This window comes from Anas platyrhynchos, chromosome 1 (genome assembly GCF_047663525.1).
Source record: "Anas platyrhynchos isolate ZD024472 breed Pekin duck chromosome 1, IASCAAS_PekinDuck_T2T, whole genome shotgun sequence".
In the NCBI taxonomy this organism is placed as follows: domain Eukaryota; kingdom Metazoa; phylum Chordata; class Aves; order Anseriformes; family Anatidae; genus Anas; species Anas platyrhynchos.
In genome coordinates this window covers 187,222,364-187,244,245 of record NC_092587.1, presented here as the reverse complement: position 1 = coordinate 187,244,245, position 21,882 = coordinate 187,222,364, and the positions used below count along the sequence as shown (strand labels likewise).

The 21,882-nt window shown below is 35.7% G+C and overlaps 1 protein-coding gene across 6 annotated transcripts in view; it reads left to right on the top strand.

Moving 5' to 3' along the window:
• Positions 1-21,882, top strand: part of SGCG (sarcoglycan gamma) — a 141,620-nt gene that overhangs the window by 96,687 nt on the left and 23,051 nt on the right. For 5 of the 6 annotated variants that reach the window (XM_038175207.2, XM_038175198.2, XM_038175195.2 and 2 more), the window contains 2 exons: positions 10,310-10,429; positions 18,741-18,813. In XM_038175207.2, the coding sequence (XP_038031135.1) occupies positions 10,310-10,429; positions 18,741-18,813 (193 nt within the window). The remainder of the gene's footprint in view (positions 1-10,309; positions 10,430-18,740; positions 18,814-21,882) is intronic. The other variant, XM_038175214.2, reaches the window with a different exon arrangement.

Below are 21,882 nucleotides of genomic sequence, written 5' to 3'. Positions count from 1 at the left end.
TTTAGATACCTGTGTTATGAAGCTGTTTTACACTTTGAAACATGGAATCAGCACCACTCAGAAAGCATGGGAATATGGTAAATGTCAAAATGGTTTATGCAGTCTGAAAACAAAATTACAGTCAAAATTCTGCCTATTGACTATTTTCATGTCCATCACATTCTAAGAAGCTCTTAAATGAGAGCCATCTTACCTCTTTTTTTTTCAGAGAGGAGCAACATTCTGAGGAAGCAGTTAAGTGTTAGTACCTAATATATTTCTTCATTAGCATTAATTGCCATCTGTAAACTACTACTTTCCAGTGTCAAGCCATTACTGTTCTTCTTATCAGCATTTTGATATTTCATTCTCAAGTGATAGTGTTTTTTTCGTTAGAGACATAATAGGAAGAAAACGGTGTTAATGAAGCATGATGTATGTAAGAAGAGTTTGGTGGTGTTTTTACAGGGAAAACCCTGAAGCCAGTTTTATAAACTTGACTTAATTAATAGCATTGTAAAATCATTTAGCTTTTTCTTCTTTACTTTTCCCAGAAGGCTTTCATTAAAAACTTCATTTTTGTCCAAATAAGTTCTTTCTTATCTTTAAGATAAAAGCCAGAACATATTTCTTGAAGATCTTTGTACTGCAGGAAGATGATTATTTGCACAACTTTAATTGCTGTCCAGCTGGGTTATAAGAAGGAAAGATACAACATAGGAGTAATTAATAGAAAGATAAATTGCAAATTTAACTGAAGCATTTTTAAGGTGATTAAGTCTTCCTATGATCAAGAACTTACATTATTTGTTCCAAAAGGATGAAAGTAGGGATTTTTACCCCCAGGGATATAAGAGTTTAGCTACCAATGAATCTGATCATATCAAGGCATACATTCTAGTTTTATTTAAAAGTAAAGCTTAGTTGACTCAGGCAAAATTTAGGCAATGACAGGTGGCTGCTAAATTTTTTTCTGATTTCCTGTTTTAATCCATGGCAGATGTGTTTCTGTTCTAAATTAAATATATACGCTATTAGACATTTGTGACAACATTTTCTATTTAAATGGGTGTAACTTTGAAAAGTATTTTAAAAATAACAAGAAATAGTAAGTGGTAATCAATATGCATTTAAGGGATAGTTAGCTAATCGTATCACCATGAAAACTTTATTGTGAAAATACAAATTTGGTCATCACAGCCACGGTTTAATATTTAAACTCAAACGAACAGTATCTTCTTCTGCCAAAAATATCATTGATAGATAGTACTATGTATAGTAAGGTGCTTACCATAGCAGATTCACATGTTGGTCCCAAACATGATAGTCTTTATAAAGAAATATGTGAAGATGTTCAGAATCAGCAACGCTGACTTAAACCAGACTATAAAAGTCCTCTACAAATTAATCAGGTAGTTAGGTACATTGCTAACTTGCTTAAATATGCCAACATCACCGTAAAGGAGAAATTTAACCTGTCCAAGGGGATTTGAGTCCAGTGCTGTCGTATCTGTTTTAATTGTGTCTAGAAGAGAAAAGTAGTATGCATGTAAGTCAACCTGGTTTAGCTCTGAAAAGAAACTAACATCTGGGAAATCATTTTTATGTGAAATATTATATAGAAAAAGAACTAGGTTGTGGATACCAAGCTCTTACCAGAGTGCAATTACTTATCTTAGTAGCTCCCCCATCCACTAACCCCTTTATTTCAATGGGAGTAAGGAATTCAAAATAGTTGAAGAAAAAGGAATTATAAAATATTTAATATCCTTCTCGACTTTTGCAGTCTTCAGTAAATTTACAATCCCAAACAACATATTTTGGTTCATATTTTGTAGTGAGCATTAACATAGATCTTGGGAGCAAAATTTGAAGGTAATAACACCAAAAGTAAGGAATTAGTTCTTGTACCTTCTTCCTTTAAAGTAATAAAGAATGAATTATTGAAATTGGTTAACACTAGATGACTTCATAAAGGTTAACTTAAAATGGCTGAAATTTATTATGACTAAAATCTATTATATAATTTGGATAATTAAGTACATCCAAGCTATTCATATAAAGTATAACAGTACTTTCTTCTTAATGCTAAATATATATATATATATATTCTCTATCTTTCGGCAGTAGTAGCTGTGTAGGAAAAGAACCCTCCCATCCTGGTGAACTACTTGAACATGTGTCTGTAGCGTACCCTTGTGGCAGTAAGGGCTAATATCATATTGGGTTGCATTATCCCACTCCTGGGAGTTTACATCTGGATCTGGAATATGGCATTAAAATTCACCCCCTCCTATCAGCCTCCTATCAGCCAATTGGGGAGACTCCCACGGGGAGTCTCACATTAACATGATCAGGCACTGGGAGCACATGAAATATAAGAAGCTTAAGAGGGTGCATTTTTAAGCTACGGAAAAGAGGGCTTAAGGTGGGCTTCTCATTCCTGCTAGGGTGTAGCTGTACTCTTCTCAGAAACACATAGAAAAATGCACAGAAAAAGGGCAAGAGGCAACAGTTGTGACATGGCAAAATGTAACTGGATGGAAGTGGGGGAAATACCACTTTTAAAATGGCTAAGCACTGGAACAGGTTGCTCGGGGAGACTGCTGACTCCCTGTACTTAAAGATGTTATAATTCCACTTGAAAAAGACCCTGAGCACCTTCAGCTAACTTCCAACCAAGCTGGTCCTACTATAAGTAGGCAGTTATATGAGGTGACCTGCAGATGTGCCTTCTGACTTAGATTCTTCTATGGTTCTGTCTTGTCCAGTCTTTGGCTGGCAGTCTTCAAGGGTTCAGGTCACTTACAGATCCCAGGACAGATCTCCAAGCCCTTCTAGTCTTAGATACTGCAGGGCAGCTAAAATAAGCTGAAGACTAGGCACCAAAGTATACATAATGGCACAAAACAGCTATGCTTAGGCAATTGAGTCATGTCCCACCTCTTTAACTGGTTTCACATTGAGTCTTCTGCCCAGATCCAGTAGACATTTGTAAAATGTTCCTAAAATGTAGGTCTGGGGTCAATCTTATGAAAATAAACCCATATCTTCTTTAAAAAAAAATAAATAATAATGAGAGTAAGAAGAGGTAATACAATTATCCATTAAATAGAAGATATTATTAAACAGAAGTATTCTTTAACAGTATTAAAGAATAAAGGACTTACTAAAATTAAACTATCAAGTATTCTTTGTAAAGTAGGATAAAGTGTTTACTGAGGAATGAGAGGCTCAGAAAAGGTGACACCATAGCCTTTTGGTCAAGTAACTGTGTGAGGAACATGATTGTCTATTCCTGCTATGGTTTCTACAAGCAATAATCATTTTTAAAATCAAGTATTTCATGTTTTTATTTTTTAATATTTATAGATACTATTTTATAAAGATAATGCTCAGATGTATAAAAACATCTAGTTAGCAAAACCATGCAGAGAGTGGACGACAGGTTGACCATGAGCCAGCAGTGTGCCCTCGTGGCCAAGAAGTCCAATGGGATCCTGGCGTGCATTAAAAGGAGTGTGGCCAGCAGGTCAAGGGCGGTGATCCTCCCCCTCTACTCTGCTGTGGTCAGGCCTCATCTGGAGTATTGTGTCCAGTTCTGGGCTCCCCATTACAAAAAAAGACAGGGATCACCTAGAAAGAGTCCAGCGGAGTGTCACAAAGATGGTACTGGGCCTGGAACATCTTCCCTATGAGAAAAGACTGGGGGACCTGGGCCTGTTCAGCCTGGAGAAAAGAAGACTGAGAGGGGATCTTGTCAATGTTTACAAATACCTGAAGTGTGAGAGACAGAGGGATTGGGCCAACCTCTTTTCAGTGGTTTGTGGGGACAGGACAAAGGGCAATGGCCACAAGATAGAGCACAAGAAGTTCCGCACCAACATGAGAAAGAACTTCTTCACGGTAAGGGTGACGGAGCACTGGGACAGGCTGCCCAGGGTGGTTGTGGAGTCTCCTTCCCTGGAGATATTCAAGGCCCGTCTGGACACCTGCCTAAGCAACCTGCTCAAGGAAGCCTGCTTTGGCAGGAGGGATGGACCCAATGATCTCCTGAGGTCCCTTCCAACCCCTACAATTCTGTGATTCTCTGAAAAGCATTGCCACCTAAACACCTAATACAAGATTGGGTTGCTGGTGTAATTTATTATCAGTGTCTGCATTGATTGTTCAGTACTAGATTTTCAAAGATCTCTAGACTTGTGTTCAACTGTAGGGAACAACAATGTATAAGAAGTGCTGACAATAGTGCAAAGGCACAGACTGTTGAATCCATTGCATAAAAGGAGAACTGAGAAGAAAAAAAAAAAAAAAAGAGGAGCAGCCAGAGATGTCAGAGATGTTTTTAAAGGTGATGAGGGATATATGATATGGAGATAAAGCGTATATATGCAATGTGCTTTATATACTTTGTAATAATGCATTTGTTCTAATAAGAGATGAGCCAGCACTTCTATACAATTCCATATGAAAATCTGATTAATTTTATGCTTCTAAAAGTAATGGCTTTACATTTATTGGTATTGTATTACTCATAGAACTAGAACTAAATCTGTAGGAGTATTGCATTTTTAATACAGTTTTAATGAGAACTTATTTTAAGTAAGGTGCTTTAATATAATAAAAAAATAACTTAAAAAAAAATGAAATTGCATAGCAGTACCCCAAAGTACTCAGGATTTTGGCTTATATTCAAAACTTCAATGATTCTAGGTAGTAGGAGAAGAGGGAAGCATACAGACTGGGTGACAGCCATAAGGAATAAAAAAATGATGGATGGTAGAAGAGCCTAAGAAAAGAAAAGATCTGAAATTAAATAACTTAAGTGATTAAAATTCTTTTCTTCTGAAAGATCGAAAGACATACTAGAAGAGCTTAATACTTGGCAGAAGTTTGAAGACTTTGCCTATATGTTACCAATGTGACTGATGTTAAGTCTTTGTGTGTACATATGAGACAGCAGACCCTATTTTTGACAAAAATATTCTTCTTTTGGATAAAAGATTCTTCACCATTTTGTCCTACATTTGTATTGGACTGGAACTCAAAGATCTGGTAACAGTAGAAGGGAAGTAACTACTGAACTGGAATCACTCAACAAAAGACTTTGCTTCTGTGGAAAGCTACCTAGGGCAATCAAGAGTGAGGAGGGGAAACAAAAAGGGAGACTGCTTAGCAGCATGCCTATTTGCAGGGATTTATGGCAAAACACTACAGGAAACATTGGAAGATCACACGCCTTAGAATAAATACATTTATTAAAGGGCAACAGGTCAATTGTTTTTAAAACCATTTTTCATCATTTAAACTGTCATCCTCAGTGTCAAGAGCTATGTGATGTGATGTGATGTGATGTGATGTGATGTGATGTGATGTGATGTGATGTGATGTGATGTGATGTGATGTGATGTGATGATCACATCTGAGGTCTGCATCAGAACTGCACATTGTTAAAGGAGGAAGTATAAAGAAACAATGGACAAATATTAGTCATCCTAATTAACAAGAATAACCTATTGACCTGGAAGTTCTTGTGGCACCTCTTGCAGAAATGGGAAAACAGTTCAAACGTTCTTTATAACCTATGTTCTGTCATGTTACATTTTTGACTGTAGGATTTTATCAGGAAGCACAATTATATAGTATTAACCGACTTACATGTAGTTAGGATACTATGGTGCTAAACAAAATACATTTAGGAAGCAGGAGATTAAAGTTTCAGATATTGAATTAGGCTGCTGTTTATGAGCTGAAAATGAATCATGATACAATTATTGTTATTGCAGTATAGCTGCTGCATGTGTATTGAAACATACAGCTGGGAGAAATTAATGGCTACTTTTGGTTACGTAAATGTATTTCCATTTCTTTAAAAGCCTATTTTTGTTTTTTGAAATTTATTCCACACATGAGCTGTCTCATCTCTAACACAAAAGAAACATGCTTGAATTAATTTACCCTGGCATTCCATTTAAAGACTTCAAATAAGTCTTTTTTTTTTTTTCCATACCATTCTTTGATAATGGGGATTATCCATGGGACAGTCCTCATCCAACTTTGCAGGGGCATTTGTGTTGACAAAACCATGATCCTAAAGGTTTTTGTTAAAGATTTAGTCAACTGTGCAAGGACCAGAATTTAACAGGAGTGAAATACAGATGCAAAGCCAGCTTAAGCAAGTCTATGAGTTGGTGTTTCAAACAGCCACCAGTTAATACCCCTTTGAAAAATATATAATGTACAGTGAGTACTTTCAGTGCTTGTTGTGTTTTTTTTCTTATTTAAGTTCAGCTTTAAAATGTAATGGGAATAGAATGCACCCATCTACATACTACCTAACTGCCCCTCCACATGCTTAAATTCATTGTTCAGATTCTTGTAACTTGATCAGAAGAAAAAAGATAAGAGCAATAGGCACCAATACAACTCTTAAGCAATAAAATCCCTGGATGCTTTAATGAGTAATTCACTGCATGATTAACATGTGAACGTGTTTTACAGGTAGAGATAGGTTATGCATAAATTATCAACTAAAACAGGCCAGGATCCACAGTTTGCCCCCGGGGCCGATGGCAAGTCACAACTCTCATTATACAGCTAAACCCACTTTCCTCCAGAGCTGGAGAGCTTCATCCATCCTGCCTGTGAGGAACAGCACCCGTCTATGCATTGTCAGCAAGTCACTGTGTAGTACAGGTCTAGACTTTGCCAAGGATCATGCTATTAGAGTAGCAGAAATTGGCAGTGTCTCCTCTACTTTGGCTTTTCTCTAATTTATTGGCGTAGATGTACTCATTAGTTTGTTAGAACTTACAGCTCATCCAGGATGAGCACTTCTCTACACATGCTGTTATTCCTCTTGTTCCTCTTCTAAGTAGATTTTTCTGTTTTTCCCACGTCTCATTATTTTAGAGTAGTACTCCTTCAGTTCCTACTGCTAAAGATATATTGCTTTGCCCAGAATAATTAGATATTAATTGAGTAGAAGAAAAGAGGAGAGCCCAGGAATATTATTATTTGGTGTAATGTTAAAAGAAAAAAAAAAAAAAAGATCTGGGAGTGGAAAGACAGAATCCCAACCTTTTTCCTATTATTGTTGGAACTGTGGTCACTGTATACATGGGCCAGATTAATTAAAATAGTAAATACTGCAGCCGCAGTTGTATCAGTATGATGTTCATTATGGACACTGTGCCTGAAATTTGCATTAAATAGATAGAACAGCAGACAAAGTCAGTCTGCTAAGCATATGTTTATGTCAACTATACCTTTTACTCTGGTTAGGTGAGAGAAATCAGAATTCAGTCCAAGGTATGTAAATGCTATATAATATATATGTATTCATCCTAAATTCAAATAGTTAAAACAGCTCCTCCATCTTATAACTTCCTTCTTGTGTCATGTTACATCTCTCTGCGAATTAATCTGCATTCCATAATGATCCAATTAACAAAAAAGATGTCAATTTTCTAGAAACATGCAGGTGTACAAATTAAATTAATCGATTAATTCTGTTTGAGCTAGTTCTTTCCTATTCCTGTTAGGAGAGACATGAAAAATCTTCCTTTGACAAGATTGCTTGTGAAATAGACTCAGCGAATTAGCAAATCAATAAGATAAATGTACTCATAGACGAGATCAAGTTAGGTCTGGTGCAAATCATGCCACACTTCTTCAGTTCTTTCAAATCTACTTTTTTCTTTCCCTGGTGATTTATAAGCAGTGAAAACTTCTGTATCTACCAAGGTGCTGAAAAGGAAAGAGCAGAAGTACCACTATTCCAGCCAGCAATTTATTATCAAGGCTAATTGCCCTTGTACCAAGGAAATCAGTAGATGGCATTCCCTCTAAACATACAGTGTCTTCATCATACTAAAGTATTTTCCAGTGATCATGTGTAAATACTTAACAACGAAATATAACTTAATACTATACATGTCTGATCTGTTGGTTTTTTAGAGATATTCCTGCACATTTTTTGCAGGTTTACATAATAGTTTTAATACAGTTACAGCAGTTTCTAATGAGTATTTTAAAGATTACCCATACTATAAAACTTTACAGGTTAGAACTGAATCTGTAGAAGGCCTTGAGCACCTACTTTACTCTAAATTATATATGCCTAAAATGTAAATTTTCAGGATCCTCACTCAGCTATTCATTGTTTTAAGCAATAAATATTCTATGGCAATATAACTATATTTGCTTCTGGCATGCCAGACCTCCAAAATATTGACAATACTGAAAAGACAAATACTTAACCTTGTCAGAGCCTTACAGAATCAGCATTCACATTTCTATCTCATCTGCTGAGTCTAGTGTAGTAGATGTTGTAATTGCATGCTTCTTAGAATGAGCTTGGACAATGAGCAGGATCAGAAGACATGGTGTTAAGTGCAGCTTTTCTCTATCAGTTCTGCAGCTAGCATATTGACCACAGAAACTGGACTCATGGGTTTCTTTCCTATGGAGGAAGTAAAGGCTCAAAAAATACCTTCTTTTCTATACTGTATACAACTTCTATAACAAAAGTGACTGAGAATTGCTCCTAAATCCATCCCACCAAAAAGATGTGCCTCAATGTGCCTGAATCGCCAACCTGAATCATGTCAGACAAGAAAGGCTTTGATTTGTGTATCCCATAATAGTCATGCTAAACACTGTAATTCTGGTGTTGGATGAAAGAAAGGAAGAAAAGAGGAACCAGACATTGCAGCACCAATTAAAGATAATAATTGCCAGTTTACTTAGGCCTTTGACTTTGTATAAACAAAGGATCTACCCACACTACATAAATGATCAGTAACTACATTACTCCCACTGGACAGGATCACAAGTAATAAAACAACCAGTATTTTTTAGGAAAGCATTGATAGGGAACCATCCTTGTTTCATTTACCTGGAACTCCTTTGTTGTTTGTTTGCTTGTTTGTTTTTTCCACCAAAAAAAAAAAAAAAAAGAACTCTGAGTAACTCCTTTTCTCTGAACAAAGATATTTTCTGTATTTTTGCGATACACTTCTCAGAAATCAAGCCGTGTGCTTTGGAGGAGCTGTTGAGAAGAGCCAGAGAACAGTAAGATTGTGCCTGAGTACAGCAGAGTACAATGTATGAATTCAGCCCTCTATTCTGACCATTTTCAAGTTGAGTCAGTATTGTTTTTTATTGGTTTACATTCTTGTGGCCTGTATAATCCTTTCTATGCATTTTAAGTGATTAAAAGTAATTGTTTGCATCTACTGAATGAAGCAGTAGCAATTTATGTAGGACCTTATGGTATGTATCTCTTGCATCAGCTGCCATGGAAATTATAGGAAATGTCTGAATTTATTTCATTGCTATATTAAGCAGCTACCTAATGCCATTTCAACCTAAGATCTGTCAAAAACTCCTAGTTCCTTTGAGAATTACTACCCAGAAGGTATTTAATGTCTATGTTCCTGCAAGGAAATGAAACATCTCAGTGCTTGTCGTCCTGTGGATGTTCTGTGAATTCCCTTAATTAAAAAAGGGAATCTTAAGCACTTTGACCATTATCTATAATTTTAATTCTGAACATAAAATTAGATGACTCTGTCAAACAGATACTCAAACTTATGTGATGTGAATTTTTAATTGATCTAATTGTTTAAAATGAGGAATGTTAAGGGCTTGGCATATATTTACTCAAAAAGAAAACTGTAGAACAGAATTTTTTACTGAATTTTGGATCTGGTGATATGCAAAGACTCATGCACATGATATTAATTTCTGGAGTTCCAGATCCAATTGAAAATACTCCCTCAGCTTTTTAAAAATCATCTAAGTACATGATCAGTGATATTTGTTAGATATGTGGAGCTAAACTGGCATTTGTTATGGAGAACTGAGGATCCAGGCCTTACAGGGGATTTTAAAGCATTTGAGACTCTCTAATCAAAAGGGATGATGCTGCAAAGACTCTGATAATTAATTTTTATGTTAAAAAAAAAAAAAAAAAAAGGAAGACCTTATGCATTCATATAGATCAAGGAATCTTAGCAACTTCAGCACCAAGAATGTGAATGTTTGTCTTGATCAATTTGTGAGGGATTTCCTGAATTCCCTCTTGGAAACCCAACCTGAAAGCATGACTCCAGGCACAGTTTTGAACAAGGGATCAGAACATGTAAATACACTTAGCCAATTTCAGTATTTCTAGGGCCACTGTCCTTGGAATATCTGCTTCATGATCTTTAATGTACTTAAGTGAGTCACTAAATTAAGACCATAGTTTGAATGGTTAGCAATTTACATAGAAACCTGAAGAAAGCTCATGTAATTATTCCATTATTCTGCTTGTGCTTTGCAGGTCCTAAAATGGTAGAATTTCATGGTCAGCAATTTCAGATCAACTCAAAGGATGGCAAGCCACTTTTTACAGTGGATGAAAATGAGGTTGTAATTGGCACAGATAAACTTCGAGTCACAGGTTTGTAAAGTTTAAGAAATGTCCAACTGATTGTCGCAAGAAAAACACAACAAAATGGCATTTTAAATAAACCATTGTGAAAAATGCTGGGTTTACCTCATTAGAAAATAGATATCTGAAGGTATCGTGACCTTTTTCAGTAAATAATCATAAGAAGTGTTAACAAAAAAGTAATAATATGTATGTATAAATACATATGCATTTTGTATGTATGTATTTTACTTAAAACAAATACAAGTAGTGATTGGAACTGTATTTATGTGGATTTTCTTTTTTTTAATTAAAATTTCTGGTACATACTGTTAATTGAAGGTGGAAAAGTCTTACGTATTTCTATTTGAGAAACCAGTTGTATTAAGGTTTATTTGTGAAAACTTAATTTTTGAAAATTAATGTTTATTTGTGAAAACTTTTTAGACTCCGATATTTTATACGACTTTTTCTTTCAAAGTGAAAGCCAATGTATTTCTGCTCTATGTGTAGCACATATGCCATGGGATGGTATTTATAGTGTATTTAAAATGTCATCTGTCAGAAGACAAGTTTGCTTTAGGCTATTTCTGCAAATCACCAAAGTACTCATTTACAAAGTAAGATGTCAAAGTTATCACATGAAAAGCTGTTTCCTTTTATATGACCTGATAAAGTCAACCTTCATTTTCCAGGTGTAAGGTTGCATTAAAACAGATATGTCAAGGTGTGATTTCTCTTTAACTGGAAGACTCCATCAAAGGAAATACTGAAATTATCCTGTAGCTTGATTTCAATTACGTTTTTGGTATTTTTAAAATGATTGCAACTATCATGTTAACTTTTGCTAATTATCGGTCCTCTGAAATACTGAGCTCTTAATTTTAATGGATCAATTCATATTATTTCACCATGCAAAACTACAAATTTGATAGTTTAGTACACAATTAATGTTTCAAAGCCAAAGTTATGAAGAATGTGTTAATGAATTTTGTTTACACCTGAGGGTCTTATCTTAAGTTTTTTACTTTTTAACCTAATTGAAATTACAACTTTGTTTAACCAGGAAACCATATCAAATGATTATTGTTTGCCCAAGGGATGCTAAACTTTAATAGAAAAGCATGTTTAACAAAGATATGAAAAACTGCATAATTGTTAACTGATTTGGAAAAGGTCTATCTCTGCTCAAAGTAAGTAAAAATCATTCATACACAAGGTGAAATTGCTATGCTAAAACATGTATTCTGACATGTCCAATATTAATCTTTGGACTGCAAGGATAATTGTTTACTTTAGCAGATATTGTAGAAAGGCACATTGCCTGTTTCTTTTTTATACTGTAGTACAATTCAAAAATAAATCCATTAAAGTCAGTAAGGTTATTTCAGTGTAAAATTAACAGAATTGAAAGGAGATTCATGCCTACTATGCTTTAAAACCATTTGTTAGAATTGTGATTTAAATGATACTATTACCATAAAGGATAAATTAGTAATACTTTGAGTACTGAGATAATTTTTTTAAACATTTTTCATAGAAAGATCTATGTCAAATGAATTTTGAAAAGTTCATACAATAGGACTGCAACAGGCTTAAAATACATGAAGAATATTTTGCAGGGTTTTTTGTACAATATGGTGAGCTATTTGATTTTACTTCTCATTGTCACATGAATTATGAAAAGCCCAGTAACAATTCATAAGAAAATTTGGCAGTTTTTAACTAAAATATAGTATAGCAGAGAACCGGTGTCTGTGATGTATAGTATTTCAGGAAAAATGCAAATCTAATCCAACCCAACACATCAGGAATTGTCATTTTCCAACAATTTGGAAAATGTTAGCATTTCCTATTTTGGAAAAAATAGGAAATGGATAGCAACCAGCTGAACTACATAGACATATGCAAGACCATAGGGGCAGATAAGATCCACTCAAGGGTACTAAGGGAGCCAGCAGAAGTGCTTACCAAGCCACTTTCCATCATTTAGTATCAGTCCTGGCTATCAGGGGAGGTCCCAATCAAATGGCAGCTAGCAAATGTGACACCCATCTACAAGAAGGGCTGGAAGGAGGACCTGGGGAACTACAGGTCCTCCTACTACTGTCAGCCTGACCTTGGTGCTGGGGAAGCTCTTGGAGCAGACTATCTTGAGTGCCATCATGCAGCACTTACAAGACAAACAGGTGATTCAGCCCAGTCAGCATGGGTTTATGAAAGGCAGGTCCTGCTTTACAAACTTGAGCTCCTTCTACAACAAGGTGACATGCTCAGTGGACGAGGAAAAGGCTGTGGATATGGTCTACCTAGACTTCAGTAAGGTTTTTGACATCATTTCCCATTCCATTCTCCTGAAGAAGCTGTCTGCTTGGATGGGTGTACACTTTGTTGGGTTAAAAACTGGCTGGGTGACTGGGACCAAAGAGTCATGGTAAATGGAGTTAAATCCAGATGGAGGCCGATCACTAGTGGTGTCCCTCAGGGCTCAGTACTGGGGCCAGTTCTCTTCGATGTCTTAGTCAATAATCTGGATGAGGGCCTTGAGTGCACCCTCAGTTAGTTTGCAGACAACACCAAGTTAAATGCAAGCTTTAATCTGCTTGAGAGCAGGAAGGCTGTGCAGAGGAATCTGGATAGGCTGGACTGATGGGCTGTATGAGATTCAACAAGGCCAAGTGCCGGGTCCTGCACTTGGGGCACAACAACGCCGTGCAGCGCTACAGGCTGTGGGAGGAGTGGTCCAAAATGGTCTCAACTACTGACAAAAAACATTTTAAAAAGTGCTTTATGTATCACGACTATAGTAAAGGGTAATATTTTGATGATGAGAATAATGGAACATAAGAAATTAATAGAATGAAGTTGCTTATCTTCCACTCTTTTTGCGGAAAAGTTGGCAATGAAGAGGTGATCAGTATTATATCACGCTTTATCCAGTCTACTACTTGTTCTGCCTGCCTGTCCTTCATAATCTTTTAGAGTGTTTGCTAATTATTGTCAGTGGTTTTCTAGTTCTGTGTGGAAAGGTTTTCAGTTTGAGTAGCTAACACTGAAGCTCAATGTGAAGATGTGTGTTTAATTGAAATGTTTCTGCTCACAAGCTATGTTAAGTATGTGACAATTTTAGTATATGAATAAACATTCTGCTGTTAGACTTTAAGAGGCAGATAGACCTTGCTTGATAGTGTATGTGGGGAGGGTGTTAATTAAACCTTCTGGCTTCAGTCTTCTCATTAAAATCCTCTCCTTAGAAAATGAGTATCTTGTTCTTGTGCATTTTAGGATTAAATAATATTTATAAACAACATTCTGTATATATAGCAAATGCAGTAATATTTATAAAATAATTTAAGACTCCTTAACAGTTTAAAAGATAAAGTAGTTAAGGTAGGCAAGAGATCAGTTTAGGGCCGTTTTCCAAAAACTTTTGCCATTAAGTGATTTTTTGTGTGTGTGTCATACTGACTAAAACTTAATGTTGTTTCATTAAGTTTTCCTCACAGGAAGGTAACATTTTAAACTTTCTTGGAAATGACAGCTCTAGAACGTATAAGTAAACCTTCTTATTCCCTCTTACGCACACATGCCCCTTTAATACCTTTCTCTCTGTAATATTTAAACTGGTATTTCACATTGGCTTTTTTCCTTTAGCTCCTGTTCCCATGCAAGTAGTACTATCTCTATTACCATTCACCTGTCTTTCAGAGCAGGGTGTCCTGGAAGCACACACTCAAGAGGGCTCTTTTCTTTTTTTTTTTTTTTTTTTTTTTTTTTTTTTTCAAAATCTATTAGTTAGGGCACTTAGGAAATGGGAGACATGATCTGAATTTCCTTCTGTGGCCTGGGAAACTTCAGGCCTGCAATCCTACAACCCAAGACAGTGCTCTGTAATGCCATGCAAAAGTTATGTGCACAACATAAGGAGATAGCCGAAAAAGAGCACTCTTTGTGTCCACTAGCAATGTGAAGCTCTGCCTGTGGCCCCATGCTCTCATATTTTCCTTTTTCATGGTTCTCCTTCAAAAGGAGAAACAGAAGGTGAGCTCCTCAAAGTTGCTCACTGCCAAGTGTGGGCTTCTGTCTCCTCCAGTGAGGAGGGAATGCTTCAATGATAATGCTGTTATATAAAGTCTATTGGAAAGATTATTTTTAATTAAAATGCTGTGGTTGATGGTTTTTAAAACTATCTCTATTGTTCTTGGTTTGCACAGGCTGAGAATTAGTGATACAGTTGGGCTTCTCTAGGGAGTTTGTGTGTCTCTCTGCCTTGTTTCTGAGCCATGGTGGTGCTTAGACCTGTCATGCCAGAGCAAGAGACAGAAGTACATCCTTGAAAAAGGGTCTGTTTATTTTTCAAACAAGGTTTCAGCAAACATAATAGTGGGAGGTGTCCCTGCCCATGGCAGGGTGTTGGAATTAAATGGTCTTTAAGGTCCCTTCCAACCCAAACCATTTTGTGATTCTACGGTTCTGTGATTGCACTCAGGCCTCAGAAATCTCCATATAGATGATTGCTCCCCTCCTCCAGTCAGTTTTGCCAGGCTCCTCTTTCTGACATCTCTCTGTGCATATCTGGTCATTTTAATCACAGCAAGTCCAAACCTTGATAGGAATGTAAAAGTGGGCTAGAAGAGGCATCTGATTTATCAGCTCCCATCCCTTTCATGCCTGATAAGTAGGTTGTACAATGTCTTTTATAATCTTATCAAGCTACATCTCAAATGCAAGGAAACACTATTCGTTTTTATATCGTCAAGTGTGAACTTATGTGTAAAAGGCACTGTAGAAGAAATACAAAAGGCTGTTCATAATCAGGTCCCAGAGTGAAATGAGAAAAGTCTGTGAGAAAGAAGAGTTTCCTCCCCTTCTGTAAGCACTTTCTAACTAGTCTTGCAGTGCTCTGCATATTCTGTAGCAAGATATCATGAGGGCACCTTTGGTATGTGACATCCCTTGTGTGCTGTAAGAAGCCCCCAGAAGCCTGCTAGCCCACTTCTGAGCAAGCTCCACATCTAGTTTTGAGGGTGGCTTTAAAACTAAGCTCAAGGGTCAGTAGGACATTCTGAATTTTAATTACAAAAGAAGTAGTTTTCTGCGTAATAAAGTTTAGGAATGTTGCCAAAGCAAAGCATTCAGGGTCAGAAAATATTACTAGACTAGACAAGTTAGTTTAACTTAAATAATTGAATAGGGAGCTCATGTATAGATAGGTCAGCTTAAAAATTGCTGACCTGATAAAGTCCCATTTGCTAAACAGAGGTATCCCTTTATTAGTGACTTGTCCTTTTCACTCCTATCTCCTCTTTCACAGTGTCTGTGTCAACTGAAATTATCTTTTTTTGTTGTTCCAAGTCCATGATAAAATGTTATACCACATTTGGCCCCACTAGTAATACATCCATTCATTCATGGCTCTCTGTTTGCAATTATGTTTAAGACCTTTCAGCCCATTTTAATTCATGTAATGCATTCCAGGCTGATTTGTGTTGCACTAATCTCTTAATCAAAATGTGATGTGGCATCAAAGTAAATACCTATGAAAGTTTATTACGCCCGTACTATTATCTTTATCAACCAAGCTTGTCATCTCATTTACAATTCAAAGATATAAATGCATTTAATAATGTCATACCCAGTGCTTTACTGCATACAAAAACAGTGCAAGAACTACAGAAGATGGTGTTTAATCTGCTAGACAACCTTAGTATTTTCTGCTCACCTTTCATACTGATACCTCAGTTTCTTGACTATCGGCTAAGTATGTATGGGAAAGAGAGCAATTAAATTTCTTATGTTTTCTCCTGAAGCCACTGATGCAAACATCCATACTTAAAACCTTTAATTCCACTTTTAATCAGTTTTGAAACTACAAATAGATGATGAGCTATGGCAATTTTATGGATTTCTGAAGATGACAGAGAAATTAAATGACAATCAGGCAGAGCACAGAGTAGGGCTTTTCAGAGTCTGTCCATGCAGGTGATGTCTAATGTGAAGATAAAACTCATGAGTTGAGTTACAGACACAAGTCTTTTCCTTTTGAAGTCATTTTTTTTATTGTTTTGTAGGCTCCACTTACCTTTTATCACCTGATTATTGCACTGAAAGGTAAATACGCTATCTCATGATTCTTGGAATATCTGTTGATGCTACTTTTGCAAAATATTAATGGAAGTGATGATATTCTTCCCTAATCTTTATAACAATTCTAACTATATGGCTTATAGCAAGTGGACTAAATTAAAACTCTTTTTTTTTTTTTTTTTTTTCTCACATGCACACAACAGGAAACTCTATAAAAATGCAAATGTAAGACTAGACATTTAATGGCACTAATCATGCACCAGAGGAATTTTAGATTGGGTATTAGGAAGAATTTCTTCATGGTGCATTGGTCAAGCACTGTAATGGGCTGCCCAGAGAAGTAGTGGAGTCCCCATCCCTGGAAGTATTCAGGAGATGTGTGCATATGGCTCTGAGGGACGTGGTTTAGTGATGGGACTTGGTAGCTCAGGTTGACGGTTGGACTTGATGATCTTGAAGGTCTTTTCCCACATAAATGACTCTGTGATTCTGTGATTATACCACATCCATTTACCAACCACATATTTCTTGTCTTTTCTGTCTTCCTTCTGATTCCACATTCACTTTTTCATCCTGGTCTCATCAGATCTTCCAGAAGAAAAACACACAAAAAAACAGATTTATCTTCTAATTGATTACTTATCAATGACTGATTACTTACATGTATGTATATGTACTTTTTTTCTCAATGACTGATTATTTATATGCACATATTTGTGCATATTGATTTTATGACTTCCAAGTGCTATCAAACTGCTCCCAGAAGTTTGACCCCCAGTGGGGATCAAACAAATATCAAAAGAGTCTGATTAAGAAAACCATCCTCAGGGAAGGATCGAATAAGAAAAAAAGCTCTCAGAAGAGACCAACCCCACAAAGTTGGCCTGAGAGTAGGACCAAATAAATAATGAATAAAGTTTGCCTTTAAATATGATCTGTGACATAGAGTTCAGAGTTAAACCAGGACCTGTACAGAAGATTCTTACAGGAAATCCTGTAAGGAAAACTTCATTCAGCATGGGAAGTTCTGAGAGAAAGAGGCTATATTTTGGGTAGAAAACAAGACATAAGAGGGCATAGGACACTACCTTCATTAGCTGTCTGGCCATGATATTTTTTTTAATCCTAATTGTTGTCTTGAACCTCAGCACTTCACACCTAGGTTGAAAATTGACTCTTGTGTTATTATGGGCAACTTGAATTCCTAAATAAATTAAATGTGCAGGAGCTAGAATTCATGTAAGTCCTTAATTGGATTTATCCTCTAAGATCTTGGTTTCTGAGCTATTACCTTTTCATTTCTGTTCTCATTGTAGAAGCGCTCAATCTTGCTTCTATTTCAGACCATAAATTCTCACAGTAATATTGTTGTCCATTGCATTCTGTGCTCTGTACTACAAGTTCTGGTCTTGAAAATTACTGCCTTTATTATCATATCATTTGTTGCACAAAATAACTTAAAACTGCAAAGAAAGAGTACAGCCACAGACTCTTGATTTTCAGCAGGGTACTGATATCTAGGTGATAAGGCTAGACATTGGCCGCTTTATGGGGAGGATCTTAGGAACAGTTCAAGACTGTATCCACTTCAGCTGGTTTCTGGATATCTTGGCTTTAAGTTGCATTTACCTTCAGCCGAATAACACAAAAAATCTTTTGATATGTCTGACTTGCTTTGCCCAACCTACCACATGTAGGTAAGCACCATTTCTTCTCTCTTGGGCTGAAATTACTCTTATTTCAAGAGCTAAACCAACTGATACCATTTTACATGCATAAATACTATTTTATGTTTACCACATCTGATTGACAATCAAGGGAAATCTTCCATGAAGCTACATGGCAGCTTTTGTGCTTTATATAGAATGGTCTAAAATGCAGGTGATGTTTTAATTCTATAATATTTGCAAAGGTTTTGTGGAGCTTTAATTATCTGTGTTAATTCTAAAGGAAGTTGTATTATAAAAATCCTGTTAATTTTTATTTTTGTCCCAAGTAGCTTAAACATTGACTGTCTTCCGACTTTTCAAATTCCATTTTAAGAACTTAACTTGTACTGTTGCATTAACAGTGTATTCTTTTGTTCCAATTAATACAATGATAGTAAAACTGTGTCTGGATAATAATTGTCTCATTAGTTGTTAATACACGTTTTTGTATCTCAATTTCTGTTTTCAGAGTGGCTGTATAAATCACTGTCACTATTTCTTTAATATTTGAACTTTTGTAATATAGTATCTTTCCTTCTTTTCAGGTCCTGAAGGAGCACTTTTTGAACACTCTGTAGAAACACCACTTGTGAAGGCAGAGGCTTTTAAACAGCTTAGGTAAGAACTTATACATAAAAGCATAAATCTAATAAGTAAATGTTGTTTGCACTTTTTTTTTTCATAACAAGGAATTTTAAACAATATTTACAGAACTAGTGCTAACTTTTCCTATTATGTGATAATTTATTTTTTTACTGGAAAATTCTACATTGGTGTGCAACTCTAGAAGTATTGCAACCATTATGAGATGATTTATTACTGTTGGTGAGTATTTAAAGCCACATAATCTACTGTGCAAAGTTTTTCTGTACACTTTAATTTTACAATTTCAGAACACATAAGTATAAATTTTTCTGCTATGTTGAAATAAAAGTTACTTATTTGAAGTAGGTCGTAGTCTTATGACAAGTCAAAATGTTTATAAACTATTATCAGTCCAAGGAAACAGACTAGTAAGAAACATTTGGAAAGATACAAAACTGTGTCATTGAAAAGCAGTTTGGGATGAGAATATAATTATAAAGTATCTCCTAAGTTTCAAAACTTCTTAATCCTGGGATAGATTTCTTTGTGAATTACTCTGTGTCATTCGTAGTATCCCTAATTAGTTTATAATGTGTTGATTATGATGAGCTCAACTCAATCTACATTCAGTTCATGAAAATCTTTTATTCCATTTGTATGTCAGTTCAAAGAAAAATTAAATGAAGAGGACCTCTTTACAGTTTTACTTCTGTCCTTTCATACCTTGGCAGTCTGCTACTTTCTGTAATAATTTCTTAGTGTTTCCTCTCCAACAGGAGTAACTATTAGAGAGTAGCAGAAGATGATTAAAGCTTTCAAGAGCACTGTCTGTACCTTGGTGACTGAACTTGCAAATTGAGAATGGCGAATGAGAGGGAAACTTTATTAAGATTCTTCTTTTAATTTTCTTCATGATTTTCGACATTTACTTAGAGTGAATACTGTGTGTTTGCATTTGAAGACAGAATGGGCTTGGGACATCAGTTTTTCCACATGTTTATCTCTACTTTCAAAAAAGTGTTCCTTCTACCATAGTAGAATTTGAATTTGACAGACTTCAGCCAATATATAGGATTGTGCATTGTAATGAACATTGTCTGGTTTTGGAGGGAGTGGACTCATTATGTTGTATATTTTTAATTTCCTGTGGTTGTCTCAGTTTTGATAAAGTAGCATTTATGAACAATTAAGACACTGAATTTTTTAATTACAAAGTCAAGAAGCTCTTTATAAATTTTAATTGGATATTTTCTGTAGTTGTTACTTTGCTTTAAATACATCATCAATTAGTATTTAATAGGTTTAAAGCTAATAGTTTCTCCTACAGTTATTGTACCATGTTACATTTTAAGTGTAAGCTCTTACCTACATTTCATTTAACAACAATTGCACTGTTTTGAGCTACAATCAACTATGTCTATTATAAATTTTTCATCTATTTTTAACACAGAATATCATTAGAAGGAACAGACTAAGATTAATTGAAGGTATTTATAAGGTTCTCATTCACAGATGTTTACCTGGTGGTTTATCTGTTTAGTGGCATTACCATGTCAACTGTAAGCACATTTTTATCTAGAATGTTGCTCCACGTGAGCAGGGTTCAACAGTAATAGTTAAAATCTCACTCAGTTCTATGTCCAGTGGACTTAAAATAGCAGGAAACACAGATTCAGAATTTACAGAAGTTAACCTAATAATTATTAGGAACTATCTACGTGGTGGCATCAGCACTGACACTTGTGACAGACATTATTATCTGCCTTAAAGCCAGAGCTGCTAACTACCTGTGCTAGAAACCAAGTTAGCTTAACCCTAAGAAAAATGGTGAATATCAGGGCATGAAGCTATGTGATGTCCCGGCAGGCCCAGAAGACCTGAAGCTAAATCACAGCCATTCAAAATGCCTCGCTCCTTTAATTTTTTTGCTGTCATCACCACCCATAATCAATGTCAAGTCTGAAAGCAGAGGTGGCAATGATTCCATGGAGGGCTTCTTAGGAGGATCAAGAAGCAAATGTGTTTGTCTGCAGTGCAGATGCTAAGTTAAGATACAGAGAAGAGCGATTTAGAAAGCTCATACTGGAGAAAGGTTATTTTCAAGGGTAACCTTAAATGGCAGTGTAAACAAAATTCATGCATTCCATTGTGAAGAAGCTGAAACAAGTTTACCAATGCATGGTAATTTTGTAATGCTTTATAAATATTCTGTTTTATTCCACATTGTTAAATACAGGAAGATACCTATTGAAAAACACTTCAATATGAATTTTTTAAATGCAATTTTAAGTAATACTTTTCTATTTTAATTTTGAATAATACTTCTTTTACAGATTAAAGTAGTGACTATCAAGTTACAGGTAATAGAACCTATTTGCTCACCCCAAGCCTTATCTCCACACTTTCACCACCTATTAATCTTCTTCTATTTTTCTTCTATTTTTCTTTCAGTGGTTATATTGTACTATGTGAATATAATATGCTGGATGAATGTGATATAAAGTGCCACAATATTTAGCCTTATATACAGAGAATAATGTTTCAAGAAAATCCATCCACTTCAACAGTAGTTGCATGTTTCAAGGAGCTGACTGGAAAGCTCTTAGTGGTCATAACATTTCAGCTAGTGTCATATGAATGGGGACGACATTCTCTGTCATTCAGGTTTAGAGCAGCATTGCAAACAATGTTGACACAAATGGCCTTCCGAATTACACATTCTGCTGGATTTCCTGTCCAAATGCCAAATTTCAAGATAGACTATTTTTCTGGAAACAAAATGATGTGTGTTAGAGCATATCTTTTTTATAGCTAAGCAATGGAGACAGAGCGATGCAATTACACTGTGGTTAGTACCTGTCTTTTCATTTTCTACTTTGAAGGAAACACATCAAGTCCTTTTCAGTCTAGTAGATTGAATTCACGACTCACCTGTAAAGAAAAAGAGATGTGCTTGCACTTACTTCGAAGTGGTAGGAAGAATTATAGGAACAAAATCTACATCTCAAAGTTGAAACATCCCTAGGTTTAAAATAACATTGCCTACTTCTATATAAGATACCATTTATCAGCTAATTGCATATTATGCATGGTGAATATAAT